This window comes from Thalassophryne amazonica, chromosome 4 (genome assembly GCF_902500255.1).
Source record: "Thalassophryne amazonica chromosome 4, fThaAma1.1, whole genome shotgun sequence".
NCBI classification, from domain to species: Eukaryota; Metazoa; Chordata; class Actinopteri; order Batrachoidiformes; family Batrachoididae; genus Thalassophryne; species Thalassophryne amazonica.
In genome coordinates, this window is record NC_047106.1 from 40,287,517 (window position 1) to 40,311,601 (window position 24,085).

The window sequence follows — 24,085 nt, forward strand, 5'->3', positions numbered from 1 at the left end:
GTGTGTAACAAGCTGCTCCTGCATAGAGTACTGATCTGGCTGAAGTATTGCCTGATCCACACTCCAGAGGAGAAAGCTGATGGTAATGCACCATTAAGTTGGATGTCAACTGCCATGACACAAGCAGAAGCATAAAGCCCCGTTTACACATAGACGGTAAGAGCTCCCGGAAGCGTCCCGGAAGAGTTTTGGCTGTCTTAAGGATCAAACGCCGTTGTCAACGCCGGCACTAGGGGGTGTGGCTTAGTTCCAGCTTTACCGGGAATCGTCGAAAAAATTATTCAACATGTCGAATAATTCCGGGAGCGCTCCCAGAGAATTTGCGTGACGACGGAGACAACGCGAACAACGGCGTTTGATACTTTTTAATCGCCATGTCATCCTGCTACTTCCTGTAGTGCCGCAGTTTACACCGCCGTAATTGGCGGCCGGCGTTGTATCCCTAACCAACGGCGTTTAAAACGGCGATAGAGCCCACATCGTGTCCTCAAAGGCGTTTTAACCGGCGACAGAGGCAGACAAAACGGCAGTGCTAGTGGACAGTACGTCGTTCTAAACGCCACCTCCTGGTTAACGGCGTTCCAAACGGCCGATAGGCGGCGGTCAATATAAAAACGCTAGCGCGCTGCATGCAGGCCTCTCACTCGCGGCCAGCTCCAGATATTTTTGCAGAGAAGCTCCAGTATGCCTCTGAAAAGAAAATTGGCAGCGGCAGGGACTTACCAAGAGGTCTGGTTCAGAAGCAGAGGAGAGCCCTGTAGTGGAGACGAGCAACATGTTGAGGAGGGGAAAAGGAAAGGAGAATAAAAGGCTGAGAGATGAGCTCCCTCCCCCTGAAGTGACAGCTGCTTCAACCTATTATACTCTGGGGGCGGTGCCTATATGCAAAAGTTCCTGGAGTAACGCAGGATTTGATTGGATAAATCCAGCGGTACACAGGGCATTATCGGCGGCAGCAGAAAACACGCGTTCTCACGCGCGTCTTAACCTGCGATTATAAAGGATGGAACTGGGTATTAACCCCCGTTGCCTGACGTGTGCCGGATGCTACGGCGTCAAAACGCCGCTTTATTCGGCGGATTTAGTGGCGTTTTATCCGCGCATTTGCAGCTAATACGGCGCTCAAAACGCCGGCGAAATGCTCCGCCCCTTTCCACTGCGAAAACAGCCGGAACTACCACGAACTTCGGTCTACGTACTGCCCGCTGACAAAACCGTCTATGTGTAACCTGGGCTTAAGATATAAATGAGGAGGGCCTGCTGAGTCTTCGACAATAAGTGATACTGATAAATCCTGCTCTCAAAATAAAGATCACACTTCTTGAATAAAGAGAAAGAGTAAGAGTGAACAAATAAAAGAGTGAACAGTCTCCACTTGTTTGCACTGTGTGAGACACCTGGAAGACAATGAGGTAGACAGCTAGGTTAAGGGCCCCTTCACACATAGTACGAATAAGTACAAATCAGGGCGAATCACGGTCGAACAGCTCGAATGAGCGAACCACGAAGACATCGAGCCGACGGGCAGGCATGAACAATCCTGCTACAACGGTTTCGTGCACGCGACGGTGTCGTGCAAGCAGGAACACAGTGCGAGCAGCTGGGACGTGATGCACCACATCGTGCCGCTGATATGGAGAAAAATAAAATAAAAAACAGCTGTATAATTAGTGAATAACACTGGGTTGATATAAACAATAAATAAAAGCGGATGCAATACAGAACCCAGCGGTTAAATAAACCTGATTAAATAAAAAATAAATGCCACTCACGGTATTTGAATCTGCAATTTACAAAAGTTCTGATTACAAGACGGAAACTTTACCACTGCGCTACAATCACTGTATTATAACAGGAGCGTGAAATGGCTAAAATCAACAAGCAGATGAACATATGTTGGGGGTGGCGGGGGCGCGCAAAACACACGCACACCTGTTGTGGGGGGAACCGACACTCTGGCACACCACATGTTCACTTGGCAACTTTGCAGTCACGGGGGCACATAGACAAATTTCACCGCCAGCTCGAAAGTGATCGTCTGCTGAATGTTTTCGTGCTAATAGCATGAATGGCCACACATTTTCTAAGTGCCAAGCGAACAGTGTAGATGTTCGTGTGTATCACCTGAAATTTGGTCGACACCTGCCCTGATTGGGATTGAATGGGCTCTCACAGGGCACACTCTGTCTTTCAGCTGCTGGTGTGCGCAAATAGTTGTAGCAACAGGTGTACGAGGCGTTGGAGGCAGCTACGAATTTACACATATTGCATACGATTCCTGCTTCAAGCGCAATTCGCCTATGGATGGGACTGATTCGATGCAGGATAGGTATTGGGTTCCGATACCGACATAATTCACGTAACGGAAAATACCGATCCAACCTGTGACATTTTCCGATACCAGAGAAGAGCCACTGTGAATCCTCTCAACTGCTGTTGTTTGCACTCTGCTTGTTGACTGCCGAGCGGGAGGAGGAGAGGGGAGGTTTTTGAAGCTGGGCTGTTTGAGAGAGCTCTCTTCCACAGTGTTCTGCCCTGCTCTCGGGTTCAAATTGTCTGTTTTTCGAGTACGGATTTTCCAAAAAATTAACTGAAAATGTGTGCTAAAAAGTTAGCTGCTTCACTGTCCCGAGTGTGCAAAATGCCAGCTCAGCGTGCAACCGAGGAGGAGAAGCTGAACAGAGACTCTGTCCTCTGAAACGAAAAAAAATTTCCATTAAAATCCTGAGCGTGAGCGCTGATGATGATACATTTATTTTACAGTTGACAGGCTTCGTGTTTCCCAAAACTTCAAAGTTTGCGCAGCACGAGAACAGCGAGAGAGAGAAAGAGAGAGAATGATGGAGGGAGAGAGAAAGCGAGTGAGTGAGAAACAGACAGAGAGAGAAGCAGAAAGGCAGAGAGAGACAGAGACAGGCAGAGAGAGAGAGACAGACAGAGAGTGCTGTCTTTTCTCTTTAAGTCTATAAAAATACGGCTGTAAAAGTCTACAAAAAATAAAAGTACTTAATTCTTTAATCAAAACATCAAATCTAGGCTTTCATCTTAAATACACCTTCTGGCAAATTGTAGCTCAACTTTCATGTCTCCTTTTCAAGAAAATCCTCATATAAAATCAACAATAATGACAATAATATTAAAGCCAACAGAGCTCTGGTATTGGATCAGAAAGTATCAGTATCAGCAGATATTCAAATTCAGGTATTGGGATCTGAACGGAAGTTCCCAAATTGTGGATCCGTGCATCCCTAAATTCGACTACATTTGTACTATGTGTGAAGGGGCCCTAAGATGAGGCTAACTATAATGTTTAAAAAATGTATAGTTCTTTAAAGTTTAGTTACATTAAGTGAAGTTAAAGGTGCAGTGATAAACATACATGTTATTGATGTGTTTGTCTCTTTAATGGTAAAAAGAAGCAGTTTAGTCATTTATTTAGTTCTTTGAGGTACCATAACATTAATTAGCCCATCTGCTTCTGCTTGCTAACACAGTGGTCGGGTTATAGATAAATAATGCACCCAATTAAATTAATTTTGCGTCTTGTTACATGAAGCAAGAGCACCACATTTTAAAAAATAAATGTGACTTATTGACAGATGTTGTTCTCTTCAAAACCCATATTTTGACAGATGTGAGTAACACTCCGGTTCAACAGATGGTCTGTAAATTACAGTATATGGAGCACAGATGCTAAAGATTATATAAAAAATGATTTTATAATACATTAGTCCATTTCATTGTGAGTTTAGCATAGTTTGATTTTTGCCAAAACACATTTACACTCGTAATCAGCAATCAGGCTCAGTATAAATTTGTCTTCATAAACATGGACAACTATTACTTCAAATAATTTGAAATGTTAGTTCCAAAATTGTTTGAATATACCACCAGTAAGTACATTTATTCCAAATATATATGCACTTCAACTCACCACGTACATAGGCATTAACACAGTAATGGAATAAAACTGAATAACAACTGAATAATAAAACTGAACAAAGTGGTTATTACATACCCAAAGAAAGACACGCAGCAAGAAGGGAAAGAGAGAAAAAGTAGGAGTTAATCTGAAAATGACTGTAAAAGGAAAATAGTTTGGCTCCTGGTGTGTTTAATTATATTAAATGATTGGCTGATTATCACAGCTGGAACACGTTTCAGAAGGATAAACAGAGAGGGGAGAAAGGACTGCATAAATAAGTGGGAGATAGATGAGTGAACAAGACAAAGTGAAGGAAGACAAAGGAGAAAACATGAGTTCTTGGATGGGAAATTCAATAAGTAAATATTAAAAAAGGCCTAATATATTTCTGTTGCTCCACTTTAAAAAGATACCCCTATTTCATGGAGCAATTTAGTTTGTAAAAAATAACATCAGACATGCGCACGTGTGTTTGTGATGAATGTAAAATGAAGACTATTTCAATATTATGCAGCCAGTTTTTCCAACAGCAGTATGGGGCTATGTTTGACAAATCACTCTGGGACACCAAACCTTTCTGTATCTGTGATAAACCACTGCAGCAACATATGTGCTCATGTTTCTTTACCTGCAGTGAGGTCATATCGCAGCAGACTCAGGACCCACTCTGTGAGGATACAGGGAGTGAAAAGGTAGTGACTGTGATCATCCATTGTGAACTTTGCTTTCACCTGGGAAGAAAAGAACCCAGAATGATGGGTGTGCAACTCAAACACGTATCTGATCCATCAGCCGGCTGACAAAACATGATCAACAATGACAGCACACAAACAGAATTAGACAAGCTACTGGGTTCAATCTCAGTTTAAATATTTATTTTGGCCACTGTCTTATCAGAATCCAAGGCACAATTTTTTCACAATTCATAATGTGCAATCCAACCATATTCAGTACCACAAATTTTATTTAGTTTTTGAATGGATTTGAGGACTATGATCAACTGTAAATGTAGTTATGTCAGTTAATGCTGATGATACCAATATTTTTCATTGAGGGGATAATATAGTACAATTGCAGGAGGAAATAACTACAGAAATGAACAAATTAAAAATATGGTTTGACAGTAATAGATTATCATTAAATTTAGGTAAGATAAAAATAATGTTATTTGGAAACTGTAGAATGACCACACAGGGGGTAAAAGTAGAGGGGGTAGTCTCAAGAAACATTGCAGTAATAAATAAAGCAAAGAAGGTTTAGATGGCAAATCACTCCAGACTCTATACTGTTCACTAGTCTCTCCTTATTTGCAGTACTGTGCTGAGGTTTGGGGCAAGAACTACAAAACCTCATTAAGTTCATTAAATATCCTACAGAAAAGAGCGATACAGATCATTCACAAAGCTGGTTATCAGGATCACACAAATGCATTATTTCTAAAGTCACAATTACTCAAGTTTTTTGACATTGTGTAATACCAAACAGCACAAATAATGTTCAAAGCAACAAATAATCTATTACCGGGGAATATTCAACAACTGTTCAAAAATCATAAAAGGGATTATAATTATTATAATCTAAGGAGAAAATGTAACTGTAAAGAACCAAGATCTCGTACAACCAGGAAAAGTTTTTGTCTATCAGTCTGCTGGGTGAGACTTCTGAAGGGATTTAATGGGGAATTGAAACAATGTTCAAATATGAGACAGTTCAAAATGCTGGATAAAAATAAGATTTTCAAAAGGTATGAGGATGAAGGAGGTGTGGACGATCACCAGGTGTTTTAGGGGCAAATGTCTAGTTATTATTATTATTTATTTTTGTTGTTGTTTGGTTATTTCTACTTAATTATTTTCTTTCCTTGCTTTGGCTAGCCTTGCTAGTCTTTTTTGTGGTGTTTCTTTGTATTATGTTTATATGGTACATGTGGATTTATATGTGGGACTATACATGTACTGATGGATGAATGTACTTGATTATGTGTGTATGTTTATATGTATTAATGCATATATCATGTGTATAAGTTAATTATGTTATTTACTTAAGGACAAGAGGTGGGAGTAAATAAGTTTTACTTCTTCTCACTCATTTTCGAATACCCACTGATTATAGTTTTCTTTACATTTTATATTTTCATTGTTATTTATTTTGTGCCTTGATATTCGAAATAAACATTTCAATCAAAAAAATTAATTCTGAAACTAATATTCTCAGCACTGAAGGAAAAACACTTTTATCTGAACTTACTGTACATGTCACCAGTACATCACATCACTGCATCCACATGTGGTCTGATCTAAAAAAGCTGATGTGTCTTTACATGCCTAAAACATCATGAAACCTGTGAATTCAAAGTCCAAAAGTGGAAAAGGTTTAGGAAAGAATATTGTACTGCATATGGTTGTGATGAGTTGTGCCTGATTACATGTACCTTCTGGGTGAACATTAAGTCACTAGTCTATTATCTACTGTAACTGCTAATGTTGCTGCAAGATCAAGGCTTGCATGGTACTTGACGCCATTGGCCAATTCACTGTTTTGCAGTTGTGAATCTCGCGCCATCTCGCGGTCTGTGACCCACGCGAGAGGTCAGCTTCAGCAGAGTTCCCATTTAGGGCACAATGTAAACACACCTCGTGAAGTATGGACAATAAGACAACATTGGGGAACAGCAGAAGTTCATCACAGGTGCTACACCTCTTCTAGATAACCCTCTCAACTTGGGAGAACCTGTTGCCACAGTTACCTTGAAAAAGTAATCCAATTACTGATTACTCCTTGAAAACGTAACTTAGTTACTTTACTGATAACTCAATTTTAAAAGTAAATAAGTTGATTTATTAGTTACTTTCAGCAGCTGCCGACAACACCCCCCTGCCACCTCAACATGAAAATGACAACCTGTTTTGCCAATACTCACTTTATATCCACCTTTTCTGGACTTCAATGAACATAAATCCTTGTTTTCTAAAAAAAATAAAAGAAAGAAATCTTTCTTGACCTCATATTTAACTGTTGGCGGCACCATAATGGTAAAACTTACAAATTCTAAACTACATTGTTTGGAAATGTAACTATTAAATTCTTTCTAACATTTTTCTAACATTTAAATTCATTTAAATTCTTTCTAAACATTTTAGTTGTTTAAATTATTATCATTACCTCCGCCAAGGAGGTTATGTTTTCGGTCGCGTTTGTTTGTTTGTCTGTCTGTCAGCAGGATAACTCAAAATGTTTTGAACGGATTTTGATGAAATTTTGTGGAGCGGTTGGAAATGACAAGAGGAACAAGTGATTAAATGTTAGTGGTGATCCGGATCACGATCCGGATCCCGATGCTAACGCGTTAGCATGTCTATGGCATTTTCAATGTTAAAAGTTAGCATTAGGCAGTTGCAGCTGTCATCATGTTCGGGTGCATTTGTTTTCAAATTGTAATATTTCTTAAATTTATTTTTGTTTATATATTAATAATAATCTAATGATTATTATATACAATTTTAGAGAAAGAGACAAAAAGAAATTTTTTGTCTGTCTGTCAGCAGGATAACTCAAACAGTTTTGAACGTATTTTGATGAAATTTTGTGGAGTGGTTGGAAATGACAAGAGGAACAAGTAATTAAATTTTAGTGGTGATCCGGACAATCCGGATCACGATGCTAATACGTTAGCATGTCTATGGCATTTTCAATGTCAAAAGTTAGCATTAAGCAGTTGCAGCTGCCATCACGTTCGGGTGCATTTGCATTCAAATTGTAATATTTCTTAAATTTATTTTTGTTTATTTATTAATAATCTAAAGACTATTATATACAATTTTAGAGAAAGAGACAAAAATAAATTTTTTGTTTGTCTGTTTGTCAGCAGGATAACTCAAAACGTTTTGAACGGATTTTTATAAACTTTTGTGGAGTGGTTGGAAATGACAAGAGGAACAAGTGATTAAATTTTAGTGGTGATCCAGATCACGATCTAGATCCAGGAATTTTTTAAAGGATTCATCACCATTGCAGGATAGGGGGAATTTTGACATTCTAGTTTCTAACTCCACAAAACAAGGCAGAAAAGCTTGAAAAAAATTAGGGTTAACATAGTCAAATGTTCTATCAAACAACAAAGTTTGGTGATGATCGCATCCGGATTCCGGATCTGGTGATCCAGAATATGCAAAAATATAGGGAAAATAGAAAATGTGTCAGTGTGAGGTGACAAATGAAGCTAGAGATGCACAACTAACACCAAATTGTAGCTGAATCTGTACTGATTCAGTAAGGTGTCATCAGATTTGATGTAGCTTCAAATGTTATGGAGCTAGATCCAGAAGAAAACCGCCATTACAGAAAAATCGTTTTTATACAATAACCTTTCAACTAATAAAAACACAAAAGTGATTCGAAGTTCAAGTGGTATGTTTTCATGGTCAAGGATGTCAAATATACAGGAAAGAAAAGTGTATGTATCATAGTTTTGGTTGTACCACTGAATTGTTGAATAGATCACTGTGCCAAGGAGGGAATCTCTTTAGGGTCAGTGACCCTATGGCCTTGGAGTAGGTTTGCACTCTCTGAGTGCTTCTAGTTATATTGTTATTGTGATTGACCCACAAAATAAAAATAATAGTAATGAATAGTGACTCAGAAAAGTCACATTAATCTGATTACTGATTTGGAAACCTTAATGTGTTAAATTACTCATTACTGAAAAAGCGGTCAGAGTATTAAGATAAGACTTTATTGATCTCACAGTGAAGAAATTCACATGTTACGTCAGCTCTTAAAAAACACACAAGATGGGTGCGAGTAGAGGAAAATGTGCATTAAACAGCGTGTGCAAATATAAGCAATAATAATAATACTTGTAACAATACAATTAAATAAGAAAATGAGGCAGAAATAGAATATACTCGTATGTATATATATACATATATATATATATATATATATATATATATATATATACACAAGGTCTGTGAGAAAAGTATCCAACCTTTTTATTTTATGCAAAAAATATATGGATTTGATTCATATGTTTTTACGTCAGCCAAGCTTGAACCTTCGTGCGCATGTGTGAGTTTTTCCACGCCTGTCGGTTGCGTCATTCGCCTGTGGGCAGGCTTTGAGTGAGCATTGGTCCACCCCTCTCGTCGTCGTTTCATTGCGAGGAAATGGCGGAATGATTTGGGCTTTTTTTCCATCAGAATTTTTTCAGAAACTGTTAGAGACAGGCAGCTGGAAACCATTTGAAAAATTTATCTGGCTTTCTGTGAAAATTTTATGGGCTTCACAGAGAATAAGGAGTGTTACTACCGCTTTAAGGACACCCACAATGGCGCATGGCACGCCGCGCTCCGAGCCGCCATCGAGAGGCAGAAACCACCACATCATTTTTAAACGGATGGCTGTGTGGAGCCGGGACCATCGTGTGCAATTTCTCTGGTTATCACAAGAGCTGGACATCAGCCATTTTCTGGCAGATTTCACTTTTAACAAGAGATTTTGTCATGGAAAGTCGCGCGGAGGCTTTGCGCGTCACGACTGATTCACTGATGAAGCGAGACAAAGTAACACCTCCGTTTTGGAGTGTTAGAGGACAAGTTGGGACAAGCCTATCTCGGCTTTCAGTGCTTACCAGTCGAGTGAGTATAAGAGAAATTGTGGAGAAATGGACATGTCCCAACTTGTCCTCTAACACTTCGAAACGGAGGTGTTCCTTTGTCTCGCTTCATCAGCGAATCGGTCGTGACGTGCGAAGCCTCCGCGCGGCTTTCCATGACAAAATCTCTTGTTAAAAGTGAAATCTACCGGAAAATGGCTGATGTCCAGCTCTTGTGATAACCAGAGAAATTGCACACGACGGTCCCGGCTCCACACAGCCATCCGTTTAGAAATGATGTGGTGGTCTCTGCCTCTCGATGGCAGCTTGGAGCGCGGCGCGCCGTGCGCCATTGTGGGGCGCCCTTAAAGCTGTAGTAACACTCCTTATTCTTTGTGAAGCCCGTAAAATTTTCACCGAAAGCCAGATAAATTTTTCGAATGGTTTCCAGCTGCCTGTCTCTAACAGTTTCTGAAAAAATTCTGATGGAAAAAAAGCCCAAATCATTCTCTTTCTCTCCTACTCTGTGCTGCCCAGGGCCCAACAGATGACAGCATAGAAGAGAGCTGAGGCTACAACAGAGTCATAGAAGGTCTTAAGCAGAGGCCTGCTCACTCCAAAGGATCTCAGTCTCCTCAGGAGGTGGAGGCGACTCTGGCCTTTTTTGTACAGGGCGTCGGTGTTGTGAGTCCAGTCCAGTTTGTTGTTGAGGTGAACACCCAGGTATTTGAAACTGTCCACGATCTCTATGTCCTCCCCCTGGATGTTCATTGTTGGGTGAGGTGGTGGTTTCCTCCTGAAGTCGATCACCATCTCCTTCGTCTTACTGGTGTTGAGACACAAGTGGCTGCACTCACACCAGTCCACGAAGTCTGTGATGACCGACTGGTACTCCAGCTCGTACCCCTCAGACACACGACCCACAATGGTGGAGTCATCAGAGAACCTCTGGAGATGGCAACTGTCCGTGTTGTAGGTGAAGACTGAGGTGTAAAGGGTGAAGAGGAAAGGCGAGAGGACGGTGCCCTGGGGGGCCCCAGTGCTGCACCTTACCACCTCAGACTGACAGCCACACAGCCGCACGTACTGCGGGTGTTCAGTGAGGTAGTCGATGGTCCAGGCGGCGAGATGTCCATCTACACCTGCGTCCACACTGTTTACATGGCTTTGAAACGCTGGAAATCTGCTGGCACTGCATGCATTATGTGAAGTGCAAGGGGATTATGGGAAATGTACCGAATAATGTTATCAGCTTGTCTTATTTTCATTTGACGGATCCTTGGATGATTTCAAAGCAGTTGCGACAGATAAAAGTAAGTCCCTTCAGCTGCTCCCTTGTTTTCACTCAGGGTCGCTACAGCAGATCCAAGGTGGATCTGTATTTGGTAGGGATGGGGTTTGGACCATCAACCTTCTGCACTAAAACCAAGTACACTAACCACTTGGCCATTGTGACAAATAATGTCCAAAATTTCACATTTTTGTTGTAGCCAGGAACAGTCTTAACATCATGACTTTTCAAATATTAGCAAGTTTTGTTTGTCTTCATGCCTGTTCACAGTACACCAAAAGAAATGATTTTCAGCTGGTATGTCTTGACCATGTCCCAGCGTTCAAATTATAGGCAAAGGTATTATTGGCAAAACTGTCACAGGTAAAAGTGCAATTGACTAGATTGTGGTTTTGAATTCTAAGATTATGTCAAAGCTGATCCAAATACTGATGAGAAAATGAATGAACACTGTCCAATCCAATGCTGTACCTGTTCATAAAGCTGCACCAAAGACCCGGCCAGCTGGTGTGTTCTTCCTGATGTAGCCCAGGCTGCCTCACTGCCAAGGCTGTGCTGAAGAACTGGCTGCAGGTAGACAGAGTAGACTGTGTGCAACTGCTCCCTGTCTGGATAACTAAAAACAGGGGCAGAGAAGCAGGTAAATGCAGGAATGTGCCAAAAAAAGGCAAGGGCATGAGAGCCACACAGAGAACAAGAGGGAAACAGAGAACCAGGATGTAAATGATATAGCACCACACATTGGCAGTTTTATAAATAACTGCATGTTTGTTTGTTTTTGTAATACAACACTTAAACTGAACTTACTCTATGGTACATATTCGAACTATAGAGGAGAAGCGGGAGGTAAGTAAATGACTTCCCAGAGTGCCGCCTGTTGACATGGAGGCCACTACTTGGATGTTCTCAACGCTTACCCATTCCAGATTTTCATCATAAAATCCCTTATAAGTCAAAACCTATGGCAAAGAAAAGTTTAAAGAGGAAGAAATAAAAAAATATTTAAAAAAAAATAGTGACATACAGAATACATATATCATCTGAGCTTTCGTCATGCAAAAATGGTCAGCTGTTTGAGTAATTACAATGGCCCTAACTGTATGTTTTCAGGTAAAAACATGCATTCCATTAAAGTGTAAAGTGTCTGACAGTAGACAGAGCAGACCACAATATATGGTCATTGGGGAAAGCTGAAAATGTGGTTAAAGGGGTTAAAAAGTCTGTCAGCCTTCAAGTACTTGCCAATTTTCTACACAAAGAAGCCTGAGCATGTACTTCACTGTGTCTTTCTCTTAGGGTGGACAACGTGAAGGAATCTACATTTCTAGTACTCCATCATTCTGTTTTGTTTCTGTTTCATTGATTCCCTTCTGTTGTCTATACCTGTTGTAGGAATGCAATGAGGTTGCTCGTTCCCCACTTGTCAGGTTTTGGCAGATTGATGTCTTTCAGGTAAAGGATCAGGCTTTCACAGTCTTTGGGTCTGTAGGCTCGACCAGTGTTAGAGCTGAGCAACAGGCATGTTTGAGTGAGTTTCTGTAAGATGTGGCGAGATGACGTCTGGGCACTGCAATGAACCATGGCGACTTGGGTAGAACGCAGTTGAGAGAAGGCATAGCGCAGGAGCATGCTAGACAGTTAACAACAACAAAAAAGATACAAAGTCATTCCAGTGGTAGCCAAGGATCTTCCAAAGAGACCAAGTACTACAGACATCCAGCCATCGCCCTAGGTCACAGGAAAGACCAGGACCTTGAAAATCTGGATGTTCCTTCATCTGCAAAGACAAATGTCTCTACAAATTCAATGCCTTCACTGCATACAGATACACTTCTGACGACTGGCTCCAGGAAGTCAATAAAAGCCTGAATCCTTGTCTTGATCCAGGATAATCACAGACCATGATTCTCCATTTATTCCACAAATGTCACCGCATTGTCCATGAAGTCAAGGTCAGTAAACCTTTTTTCGCCAACACAAGCACAAAGGCTGCTGGTTTCCAGAATTCTGCCAAGCATCCAGCCCACGCAAGCACTGAGCAGTGTAGAAGCAGGAATGCGAGTAATCAGAGCCAGTAGTCAGAGTCTCTGTCGCCAAACCACACATCACTGATATGAGTGTGAATGCTTCTCAGATCATAAATCTGTTGTCTACACACATTTATGCATGTGCAAGTTTTCAGTTAGTTTGTGTGCATGTATATACACGTGTTTGGTTTTACAAAATATAATATACAGTATGTGTCTGCATAAACAGCATGCATATGTGTGCATATCTGTACCCTTTTCCACAGCCCTCTGGCCCAACAACCATGAAGGGCTGCCTGTGCTGAGCAGTAAGCCACGGGGCGAAGCAGTGGAGGCCTCTCTGCATGTCTGGAGTCTCAATAACAGGCAGTGTGTGGGTGTGCGCAAGCTGTTCCAGAGTAAGACTATCAGGCCGCTGAAAGATATATGATGCTAGATGGCCTGTGTTTGTGTCATAGTAGGTGTCCAGTGGTTTCCTGCTGTCTGGGGGGCTTTCCCTTGCCCAGCTCAACAACTACACACAGAGAGACATCAGCAAACATTAACATAAGGACATTTGTTTCATAGCACCACTATACATGTTCAGGTGCGTATCGCGTATCAGTGCTTCAAATATGAACCATATTTTTTTATTTTATTCAAATGATGCTGACAAACAATTTAGAGCAAACGTGTATAAGACACTAAACATGTAATGCCCTTCAGAGTATTAAAGTATTAAAGTAAAGTACTAAAGAGAATTAAAGGGGTTAAAAAGTCTGTCAGCCTTTGAGAATTAAAGTTTTTATTAAAAACACTACAACTACACACTATACAATGCACTGATTAATATCCTTGCTTCAGTAAGTAAAAATTCTACTCTTCAGTTGTCAACGTCTTCACAGTTAAACACACCAGAGATCCTCACCTCTGTGGCTAACTCCTGCCGTGCTTTGAGGTGAAGGTTTCCTCCCAAACCTCGAAGAAGTCCCACAATGAACTGACCTCTTTCTGTCACAGCATTAAGGTGTGACAGACCATTAAAGACTGTTCCCACCAGGCTAGTGTCCACTACAAAAGAATTCTAAAGGAAGGAGGACAGAAGGGTAACATATGTAGCGAAAATTTCCAAAAATATTAAGATAAAAGTGGGAAAAATATCCCCTTAAAAAACCCACTAAAATCACAAAATATACCCATTTTTCAATTAACATCATGTTAGTATGTCACAACTGTAAGTCATGGCAATGTGTGAAAGGTTACCTGTCTGAATACCCAGTCCAATGCCCGCTGAAAGTAGTCGCCAAGCCAGTTTTCTAGATTACTACGACAGTCTTCTGGCTGACCTCTCAACCATGACTTCATCAAGGCAGGCACATCAATGTCCTCATCGCTAGGAAGGTAAAGGAAAAAAAAATAGGAGTGGGTTAAAAATTGAGAAAAGGACTAAGTAAAAAAGCAGGAGACAGAAACTAACCTGAGAAAGATCATGCCCATGCGGGATATCGTAGCTGGTGAGGCACAACTAAGGTCGTGAGTTTCAAATAGGAAGTTAACATTAGGTCCAAACTGGATTCGTTCACCACTTGGCATCGTTAACAAGCGATTATCATCAAGTACGGAGTTCAGACTCTCAATCCACTCTGGGTCGATGTCACCATCACATATAATCCAGGAGCTGACCTCTAGACAGCAAACAGACACATACAAGGGTCTACATTTTCCCACATTTTCCCATGAATCCAAACAAAGTTAAACAAATGCAGATCACTTTGGGCCTGATTTACTAAAGGTTTGTGCATGTAAAAGAATATGTCAAACACCATAACGCCTACAAAATATGCGCATGTTGATTTACTAACAGTGCACACTGAGGATCAAGTCTTTCAAATGTGACCATACAACCTGTATGTTTAATTTAACAAATGCCTTCAGTCATTTGCAATCTGGGGTGTGTGTCTACATGAGTGTGCAAAATTGTGGGTTGTGAACATGCAAATAGGTGAATTTATCACATGCAATGACAGCTATCAAGATCATAAGGAAATTCAACAAGTTTTGATTGCATCTGTATAGTGTAGGTTTAACTTATTGCACTTGACAGACTGTTGTTCCAGCAGCTGAGACGCCACCGCCTTCTCATCATAGATAGAATAAAAGAAAAAAAAAATCATTCAGTAAACACCAGGCATACTTAAAGAGGTAATGGTTCATGTTGCGCTTGTTTTGTTAAGAACAAATGTGTGTAGGCATAAAAGGTGGGCCATAGTTCTGTGCTTTCTTGTGCTGACCACAAAGTACATTGTAGTATGACTCGTGATCATTACTATCATTGATGTATTTTACAGTCCAATTTGATGTGAAGGCTGCAATACATTTGAATTAAAACTCATAATAATTTGTTGCTCCAACAACAAATTATTAGTTTTGTGGTGTACAGATGGAAAAGAAACACGTAATCACATTCCAATTAATTAATTCTGTATCCACCCTGTGTCAGGCTTTGGCCACAACACAAAAACATGCAAACATACACTCACACATCTCGGTCTGTGTAAAGCACAGAGAGAACAGTTCTGTATGCTGTGCATTCCACCGGCAGAAGTAAACATAATTATTCACGGGTGTGCTTGAATATAAATTCATGGAACAATGATTAAATATCTAAAATAGCAGATTTTTTTTTCATTTCCAGCACATGAACATGCTCTGTTATGTGGCAAAGCTTGTGCGTGACAGAACACAAAGTGCATACTTTCAAGTGGCTGACTGAATTTCATTTGTGCTTACCGTCAGTAACACATGCAAAGAGAGAAGCATACTACTGGATCGAAGCATAAAACCTGCTTTCATGTACACAATTACTGTTAGTAGTTATCCGCAAACCGTTCTCTAGTCCAATGCCCACAGAATTTAGCGCTCATCATATGGGATTTTATGAAAATGACAGGCTTAAATGGAGAAGTATGATGAGAGCCTAGATCCTAACATGGAATTGTCAACACCTGCAGATGAAGATATGGGAACTTTGTAAATCAGGGGCTTTCTGTTGAAAGTATGTGGCCCCTGGTGACACTACATTTGTCAAGACATGAAACGGCTATTATCTTTGGATTATCTTAACTGCTTTTTCTAAATACAATTTGCTGTCTTTGTAGTTCTCCAAAGTATCTTCGTGATGAACAAAGTTGGCTTGAAAATGACTCTCCATCATGTGCAGTAGCTTACATGTGAAAATTGCACACAAGTATAATTTTAAATCTATTCTCTGACAATATTGCAACGACAACACTCAGAAAATATCAATGCAAAACAAAAGACAAAAGGTCTGTTATTTGGCTCGTCATAATTACTCGAAAATGTATTCCATTTAAAGAAAGTCACTATTGAATTCAACAGAGAATACAGTATAATGGTTCAATATAATTGTCAAAACTTGGACTAGATAAACCCATGAGTTCACCAGACCTGCACTCACATTAACCTGATATGAAAAAGTGCCTCTTTCTCACCCTGCGGTTCTCTCACCACATGTCTGGCACTATGTGTGAGAACACCGTCAGCCCATTCTCTCGTGTCCATGTCTATATGCCCCAGCAGTTGTTGTCTGGGCATGGCTTTGGGATTCATTGTGTACTGCTTCACCTACAAGAACAGATTTCAGCATCAGCCAAAAAGCCAAAAATCAGTGCTAGTGAAGGCTACATTAGCTGACTGATAAATTTAAAGTTTTTAATATGTTAAATAATGTCATGCTGCTATCGCTGAAGATATTTCATTATATTTCTGTGACAGTTCATGCAATGTACCAATGAGTAACAGCAACATGCAGGTTGAAGGCAGCATTCTTACCACTTTGCCTGTTTTGCTGAGAGCTGCCCGTAGCATCCTCCAGAGAGTAGATTTTCCTGCTCCGCTAGGCCCAACAATCACTACACCCATACGCTGTTTCAGCTGCTCGTATAGCTCCAACACCTTCTTCAGCTACAGAGACATGAAGGACAGCCCACTGATTTCTGTCAATTAATTTTTCAATCTCTCCCTAACAAATGTTTTGAATGGCAATGTGCAATCTTAATGTTGAAATGTACAGTCATGAGGAACAGCAGCTAGATACCAGATCAAAGAAGGTATATGTTCTAGTTATTCTAAAGAAAGAGTAAATACACAAACACACACCTGGTTAGGTATAAGCTCGAGTCGTGCTTCCTGGTAGACTTGTTTCAGTGCACTAATTAGGGTCTCGTCCTCCACATGGTTGAAATTCACCCCAGAGAATACATCTCTGACCAGGGCATCAAACCTGGAGCTATCCGCAAATGTCAGCTTGGACATGGTGTTCAGTCTTAATGCCTGAACCACCAGACTGCTCTCCTGAGCTGCATGCAAATAAAGTTTATTACAATTCTGAATAGCACTGCAGTAAAGCCCTTACACTGAGAAAAGAAAGAGTTAGGGTAAGATTTGAAAATGAAAACTACCACAGGTTAAAAAAGAATGATATCAATATGATGAAAATCTCCAGATTGTAGAGTCTCATAAATATCTTAAGACAATGTTTCATAATACACTGAAGCTCAGCATTAACACAGACTTGACTGTCAAGCGGGGACAGCAGAGAATCTTTTTGTCGAGGAAGCTGAACTCTTTTAATGTCAGTCAGATGATTTTAGGAATCTTTTATTGCTCATTTATCCAAAGTCTTAACATTCTTGTTTATCTGTCGGTTTAATGTATTATCCGTTAAGGACAAGAACAGCCTGCAAGATCGTTGGTGTCAGGCAGAGAGACTTCTGTTCCCTTTGGGAGAAACAGGTGGCCAGACGACACACAGTGTCAAAAACAGAGAACCCACTGAGATGTATCAAGAGATGTGAGCGGAGATGTGTGTGTTGTGGTGTGTATGCATGGAACAGATGGGAGAGCTAAAACCTATTTAAAAAGAGGAGAGATGAGGGTGAAACAGCCTGATGAAGACAAAGCAGAGAGTGAGCGAGTAAACGTGGGAGATTACAGGAAAATCAACAGTCATGGATCAGAAAGGAGGAAAAAGGAGTCACTGATGTGAACTCTGACAAAGTCCTTCTGGAACAAGTGAATAGAGAAGGCTAAAGTACAGACAAGTCAATATTCCAAGGGAAGAATTATCTTGAAAGCTCAGATTTCACTATCTGATTTCACTGATTAACCAAAGGTGTCTTAACTTTCAGCAGTGACACACACTATACATACAAAAAATAAAGGATATGAATTACAGAAGTGCTCTAAAATAAAATCCCCAGGATGATTCTTACTCTTGTCTTTGTCACAGCGCCTCCTCTGTTGCTGTAATAGACCGCCGCAGGCCTTCAGCACGGTCTTCAGAGCACGTAAGCCCCAGTCATAATGCTGCTGCTGAGTTAACAGCTCCCTGGACACACAACACACATTTTCAGACATTCTCACACAATCGACTGGTGGGTAGCAGACAAATTACCAACAAAATCAGGTGTTTTTGTATTCGTACAACCCCAAAACCACACAAAACACAATATATCTTGGTTTCATACTGTTAGAACCTGTAATATTTCTGCAGTCCCTACACTCTCTAATGCAAAAAAATACAATGCAGACCTAGCAAGGTTGAAGATGGCAACCAGTTTGCATCCCAGCACTTTTCCATTTTTGAAGCCTTCAGAGTAAAGGATGACTTCAGCAATGAGCTCATTGTCTGGTCTGCTCATGGCCACAGGCCTGAATAGCTGCTTCAGGTTATCCGGAAGCTTCTGTCTCCCTCCATAGCCCTTACCCACCGGGTTCATTGTAATAAACACCCCAGAGTTTGGATCCAACTCAACCTGGACCATGGAGAGAACAAGGAGAACTCTACTGTAATTAAGAGAAAGCTTCTGTGTGGGAACATCAATAGAACTGGATTAACAGGTTAAAGCAGTGATTCCAAACCCATTTTTCTTTGAGAACCTCCAATTTGTATCTAGGAAAGGTTTCCCACCCCAAATGCTTGCTCACACATGTTGCAAAACAATAAAGTGAGCAAGAATGAACTTTACCACACATGAAAAATATGCTTTTCTTTTTTTCTCTTTGGTTCATCCAAAGAAAAACAATGGTGTTTTAAATTACTATTGATTATCCAGTGAGTTAATATGACTCGTGTGTAATTCTAATTTGACAATCTCAGAGCAGACAAAACCCTGTGACCCCGTGAGATCTTTGGTGACACCCTAGTGGGATCTCAGACTCCAGGTTTGGAACCACTGGATTAAAGATGAAGAGAACAGTGATTTCACAGGCAAATTCTTTCAAAGAAAGTCAAGTAGTGACCTAAAAGCTGTCAAAAGGAATGAATCTGCAATGTACTTTTATGTATATGAATATGAGTGCATGCAGACATGGTGAATTCAACAGAAGAACGCAATGAGTGACTGAAAAAGACAAACTGACTTATGTCACTGGTGCTTGCAATCATCAACATATTTGCCTGCATCTCTGTATATGCTGACCTCTTTCCCAAGCAATTCACATGTACGCTTGTGATGTTTGAGGGAGTCTTGAATGGCCTGAATCTGCATGGAGACTGCAGATAAAACGGCCTCCTCTAAGCGGTTAAACTCATCGAAGCAGCCCCATGCACCACATTTCACAAGACCCACGAAGATTCTTCCCATAGACTTCACATCAATGCCCTGAAAAACAGAGATATTGCAAAAACAAAAAAACTAAACTGATGTATTGGTGTCTGTAGTGAGAAGTCTGTCTGTGTACAAATATCACCTAGAGTATGTGACATCAGCTTAACTGCCAATAAATAAATAAATAAAAGTGCAAAGAAATTTCTGTCAATCAGTCTCTGGCAAACTGACAATGCCCACTACTGGATCAGAGTGCTGCCAATCAGTTCCTGGCCAACACCCACTACTGGATCAGAGTACTGTCAGTCAGTGCCTGGCAACCTGACATGTCATTCATTGGATCTGAGCGCTATTGTTGTCTTTACATTTTGAAGCGTGGACTTTTTTCAAAACAGTAGATACGCCGTTTTCGTTACCAGACTCCAGCTAACTCATGGAATAGTGGCATAGTGTAGTGTATCTGAACAGTATAGAGGTCGTAGGTCATTGTGGTATCAGAAGAAAATAATTGCATTTTCTGCTACTAATTCTTGTTCTTATGTTTCTGAAATAACCACAGTGAATCATTTGGTCTGTATGATTAAAATACATATGTTTTTGACCTGATTCTGTTACGTTGACGTTTGAGTAACGGCGTGATATTTCTACCATAATCCTAAAACTACTGTTTTATGATCATATTGTGTTCATGTGTGCTTGCACTGTCCAGCTGAATGTGTTCAGACTCATATTAGTATAATATCCACTGTATTAGATTTAGGGCTTCTTTGTAAGAGCACATTATGTGCTGAAGATATTGTACTCATTCTACATTTGACCAATTGTGGGACTATTAAAACTGCTTATGCGGCTTGTTTAGTATCAGTGGAATGTCTAGACAAGATGTACCCCATCTAAATATACATTTAACTAAATACACATAAAACTAAATGATGGACCGCAAGTACGTCTGTGCAAGCCCACCAGCCGACATTTAAAACATATGATATGGCTAAGGATAATCTCACAAAGTGTGTTTATGCCTACATATAGAGTTGTTTTGCAGATTCTCATTTTACTACTCAATGTTGTTTTAAATAAAACTCTGTTATGAACAGCAAATCAGGCAGGGTGCAATCTGAACAGATTCTTTTGCCTCATGACTTCTTTGTTTCCACCTTCCCTGGGATCAACAGATGTGTGCTGACTGGTGGATGAGGTCAAGGGTCTTGGGGAGCCAGTCTCCAACATATCATTCGATTACAATTAAATGTCTACTGAATATTCGGACACCCTACAAATTGTGACATAATGCTTTTTGTCTACTAGATAGTAAACTAGTATGAGTATTCATCTACAGCCAGTGTGCTTCAAATTGAGGATTCAGGATCATCCCTTCAAATGCTACCTCATCGCAGTTGAACACCAGCACTTGACGTCCAAACAGCCCCCCAAGTGCTTTCACAGATTCAGTTTTGCCTGTGCCAGCTGGTCCATAGGGGTTCCCACCAAGTCCCATCTTCATGGCCTGGGTCAGAGTCAGGTAGCACTTATCAGTTAGTGGTGTGTGCACCAGCTTAGGTGCATTCCCCTAGGATACAGCAGAGGAACAAAATAGAAGGGAGAGAGCCAGGAGGTGACAGTTTAGGTAGAGAAGCAAAAGACAGGGACAAAGAAGCAGGAACAAGAAACAGTAAAACAGATAGGCAATGGATTAGGACAAGACAAAAACAAATTTAATGAAGAGCCCCTCAGTGGGGCAGCACAGTGGCTTAGTGGTTAGCAATGCTGCCTCACAGCAAGAAGGTGATGGGATCAATTCCCACCTGTGGGCTTTCTGTATGTAGTTTGCATGTTCTCCCCATGTTTGCATGGGTTCCCTCGAGGTACTCCAAAAACATGCATGTTAGGTGGATTGGAACCTTTAAATTGTACCTAGGTTTGAATGTAAATGTGTTTGTTTGTCTATATGTGGCCCTGCGACAGACTGGCGTCCTGTCCAGGGTGTACCCTGCCTCTCGCCCTATGACAACTGGGATAGGCTCCAGCCCCTGTGACCCTTAAATGGAGGAAGCGGTTGAAGATGAGTGAGCAAGTGAGCCTTCAATGAAAATCAAACAATTTAATTTAATCTAGCATCTGGATTTCATTGCTCATTTTTGGTTAAGGTCCGGTCACACGGCATACGATGCTTCCTGAACGAAGGGAAAAAAGTTTAAAATTTTTTTTTTAAAAATCACAAATTGTCGAGAAAAGGTCGACGAATGAGCTTTTGACTTTTCCCATCACGAAATAGCCCATGGGTTAAAGCAATAAATTTTCATCCGACTGAAATTTTTTCTGGCAAAAATCAATGCCAGCAATTCCCTAAAATATGGTGTAGTGGGGGCACACACTCTTTTTTCCTTAATAAATAAAATAAACATATTATACAGTATACAAATCTATTGTAAATAGCCTCTGAGAGAGAGAGAGGGAGAGGAGAGGGAGAGAGAGAGAGAGAGAGAGAGAGAGAGAGAGAGAGAGAGAGAGAGAGAGAGAGAGAGAGAGAAAGCATAAAAAGAACACAAAACCTGAACATAAAGGTACATAAAGGGTGGTGGGGGTGGGGTGTAGTCTTGATTCTGGGGGTCTGGGGTGCTCCCCCAGAACATTTTTAAAAGATCAAGTCAAATTTTGTATATTCTGGTGAATTTTAGTCGGTATGAAGCCCTATGAAAAAAGAAAACCCACTTCAAAGTGTTAAGTAAAAGCACAGTATTGATTATGGGGGGGTCTGGGGGATCTCCCCCAGAAATTTTTTAAACGAGCAAGTCAAATTTTGTATATTCTAGTGAATTTTAATGGATATGAAGCCCTCTGAAACAAAGAAAACTCACTTCAAACTGTCAAGTAAAAATTCTTATTTTGATCGGTTCTAATCCAGTAAATGCGCCAAAAGGGTGCTGTGTCGCTGGCTGTACAGTCAATAAAATACAAAATTAGGGTCTAAAGCAATTGACAAAGTTGTTCTGCTGTACACAAAGTAACACTGTCACCAGTTTTGAAAACGCATGCGCACTGAGAAACTCAAAACTGGCTTATTCACATTTAATCTGTAAAATGCTCTCACTCGTAAAATAAACTAGGGCTGCAACTAAAGATTGTTTTAGTAATCAGTTAATTTTGAGTGCTGTCGATTATTTTTTCAATTAATCATTTTTTGTTTTTTTCCACTTACATGTGAGTTTTGCCATTATTTCTTTAAGTGAGTTATTATTAAAAGGCCTTTATCACACAACATCAACGTTATGATGTTATATTCTCATCAAAAACATACCTGGAGTACTGTTTTGTTTTATTGTTCACATATATACATCACCGACACACCACAAAGAGATTTCCATCAGGTTTCACTCGATTATGAGCATTTTTAGATGCCTACAGCAACTATCTCAACCACTGACAACATATTACAGCAAGAATCCACAAAAGTATTTTAAAGGCCTGACTAAAGTGTAATATGTGATCTTTAATAAGATATTTTCATGAAAAAAAGACACAAATGTGCAGTTTACTGCATTTTATTTTTTTCTTGTGTAAAAACACAGCTCAGATGTGGTTTGACCAAAACAAATTATAAAACAGGGATGAAGTGGAGGTGTAAGAGTTACTAGGTGTTCAAAACAGTTATTTATTTCTATATTTATTTATTTATGTTCATTGTTACTTGGTTTTATCTTTTATGTTGTTTTGTTTTATCAGGTTCTTTTTGTCTGTTTCTCTAAATTTGTATTGTAGCATTATTAGTTATTATTACTATTATTGTTGTTGCTATCATTATTATTAATATATAAATAAAATTACGAAATTACAATTTCTAATACATTTGACAAACGCAGAGCCATTAATTATTATACAGAAAACAAATGCACACAAACGTGCTGAGATGCAAACAGCTTAATGCTAACTTTAACATTGAAAACGCCATAGACATGCTAACGCGTCCCGTTTTAAGTTATAAAATACATCTATCAACTGTTTCAGAAGACCATAACAGGTCGGTTCAACATAAAAAAGGTAAATATTACTCTTTAGGGTTTTAGCGGGGAAAAATTAAGATAAAGCGAAATAAAACGAAGCACCAGATCAAAGCAATGGTTGCTTCATTGGTTCAAAGCAAAGCCAAACCCTGCTCTACTTGGGGAAGGTCTGCCAATGTTCCCACGAAGACAGGGAGGAGATGGACCGTGGCTCATGTCAAGCAGTAAACAGAGCGGAGAGGAGTGAAAATTCATATAGTCCCTTCCTCTGCGGTGCGGCGCCATCCACGCTGACACTGCTGCTACTTTATTTAGCACAGAATGGGATGTTGCTTTGACAGTGTGTGGTTAAATTTTCCAAATGACGGAAATCCATCATGGTGACGGAGAACTTTAACCCATGAAATAGCCTGCGAATCAAGAGTGCAAAAGGAATGAAAGAGAGATGAAAGAGAAAGAAAAGAGGAATGAAACAAAACCGAAGCTAACACTGATCTCCACGCTTTAAATGCCTGGAACCACAGCTGGAGCAGTGTGTGTCTGCATCTCTGCGTTCCAGGACTCGGCGCTGGCACGGAGCTCAGCTGCAAAAAGAAGCGCGTGATCCGACCCACTGTGGAGATCTGTGCGCATGTTG

The 24,085-nt window shown here is 40.2% G+C and overlaps 1 protein-coding gene across 1 annotated transcript in view; it reads right to left on the bottom strand.

Moving 5' to 3' along the window:
• LOC117508088 (cytoplasmic dynein 2 heavy chain 1) overlaps positions 1-24,085 on the bottom strand; it is a 370,951-nt gene that overhangs the window by 143,489 nt on the left and 203,377 nt on the right. Inside the window, exons 37-51 of the mRNA XM_034167743.1 lie at positions 20,835-21,017; positions 19,319-19,501; positions 18,429-18,652; positions 18,110-18,225; positions 16,995-17,194; positions 16,668-16,799; positions 16,328-16,460; positions 14,293-14,500; positions 14,079-14,208; positions 13,744-13,899; positions 13,091-13,350; positions 12,193-12,439; positions 11,617-11,768; positions 11,281-11,425; positions 4,554-4,656 (exon numbers count right to left, since the gene is read on the bottom strand). Coding sequence (XP_034023634.1) covers positions 4,554-4,656; positions 11,281-11,425; positions 11,617-11,768; positions 12,193-12,439; positions 13,091-13,350; positions 13,744-13,899; positions 14,079-14,208; positions 14,293-14,500; positions 16,328-16,460; positions 16,668-16,799; positions 16,995-17,194; positions 18,110-18,225; positions 18,429-18,652; positions 19,319-19,501; positions 20,835-21,017 — 2,572 coding nt within the window. The remainder of the gene's footprint in view (positions 1-4,553; positions 4,657-11,280; positions 11,426-11,616; positions 11,769-12,192; positions 12,440-13,090; positions 13,351-13,743; positions 13,900-14,078; positions 14,209-14,292; positions 14,501-16,327; positions 16,461-16,667; positions 16,800-16,994; positions 17,195-18,109; positions 18,226-18,428; positions 18,653-19,318; positions 19,502-20,834; positions 21,018-24,085) is intronic.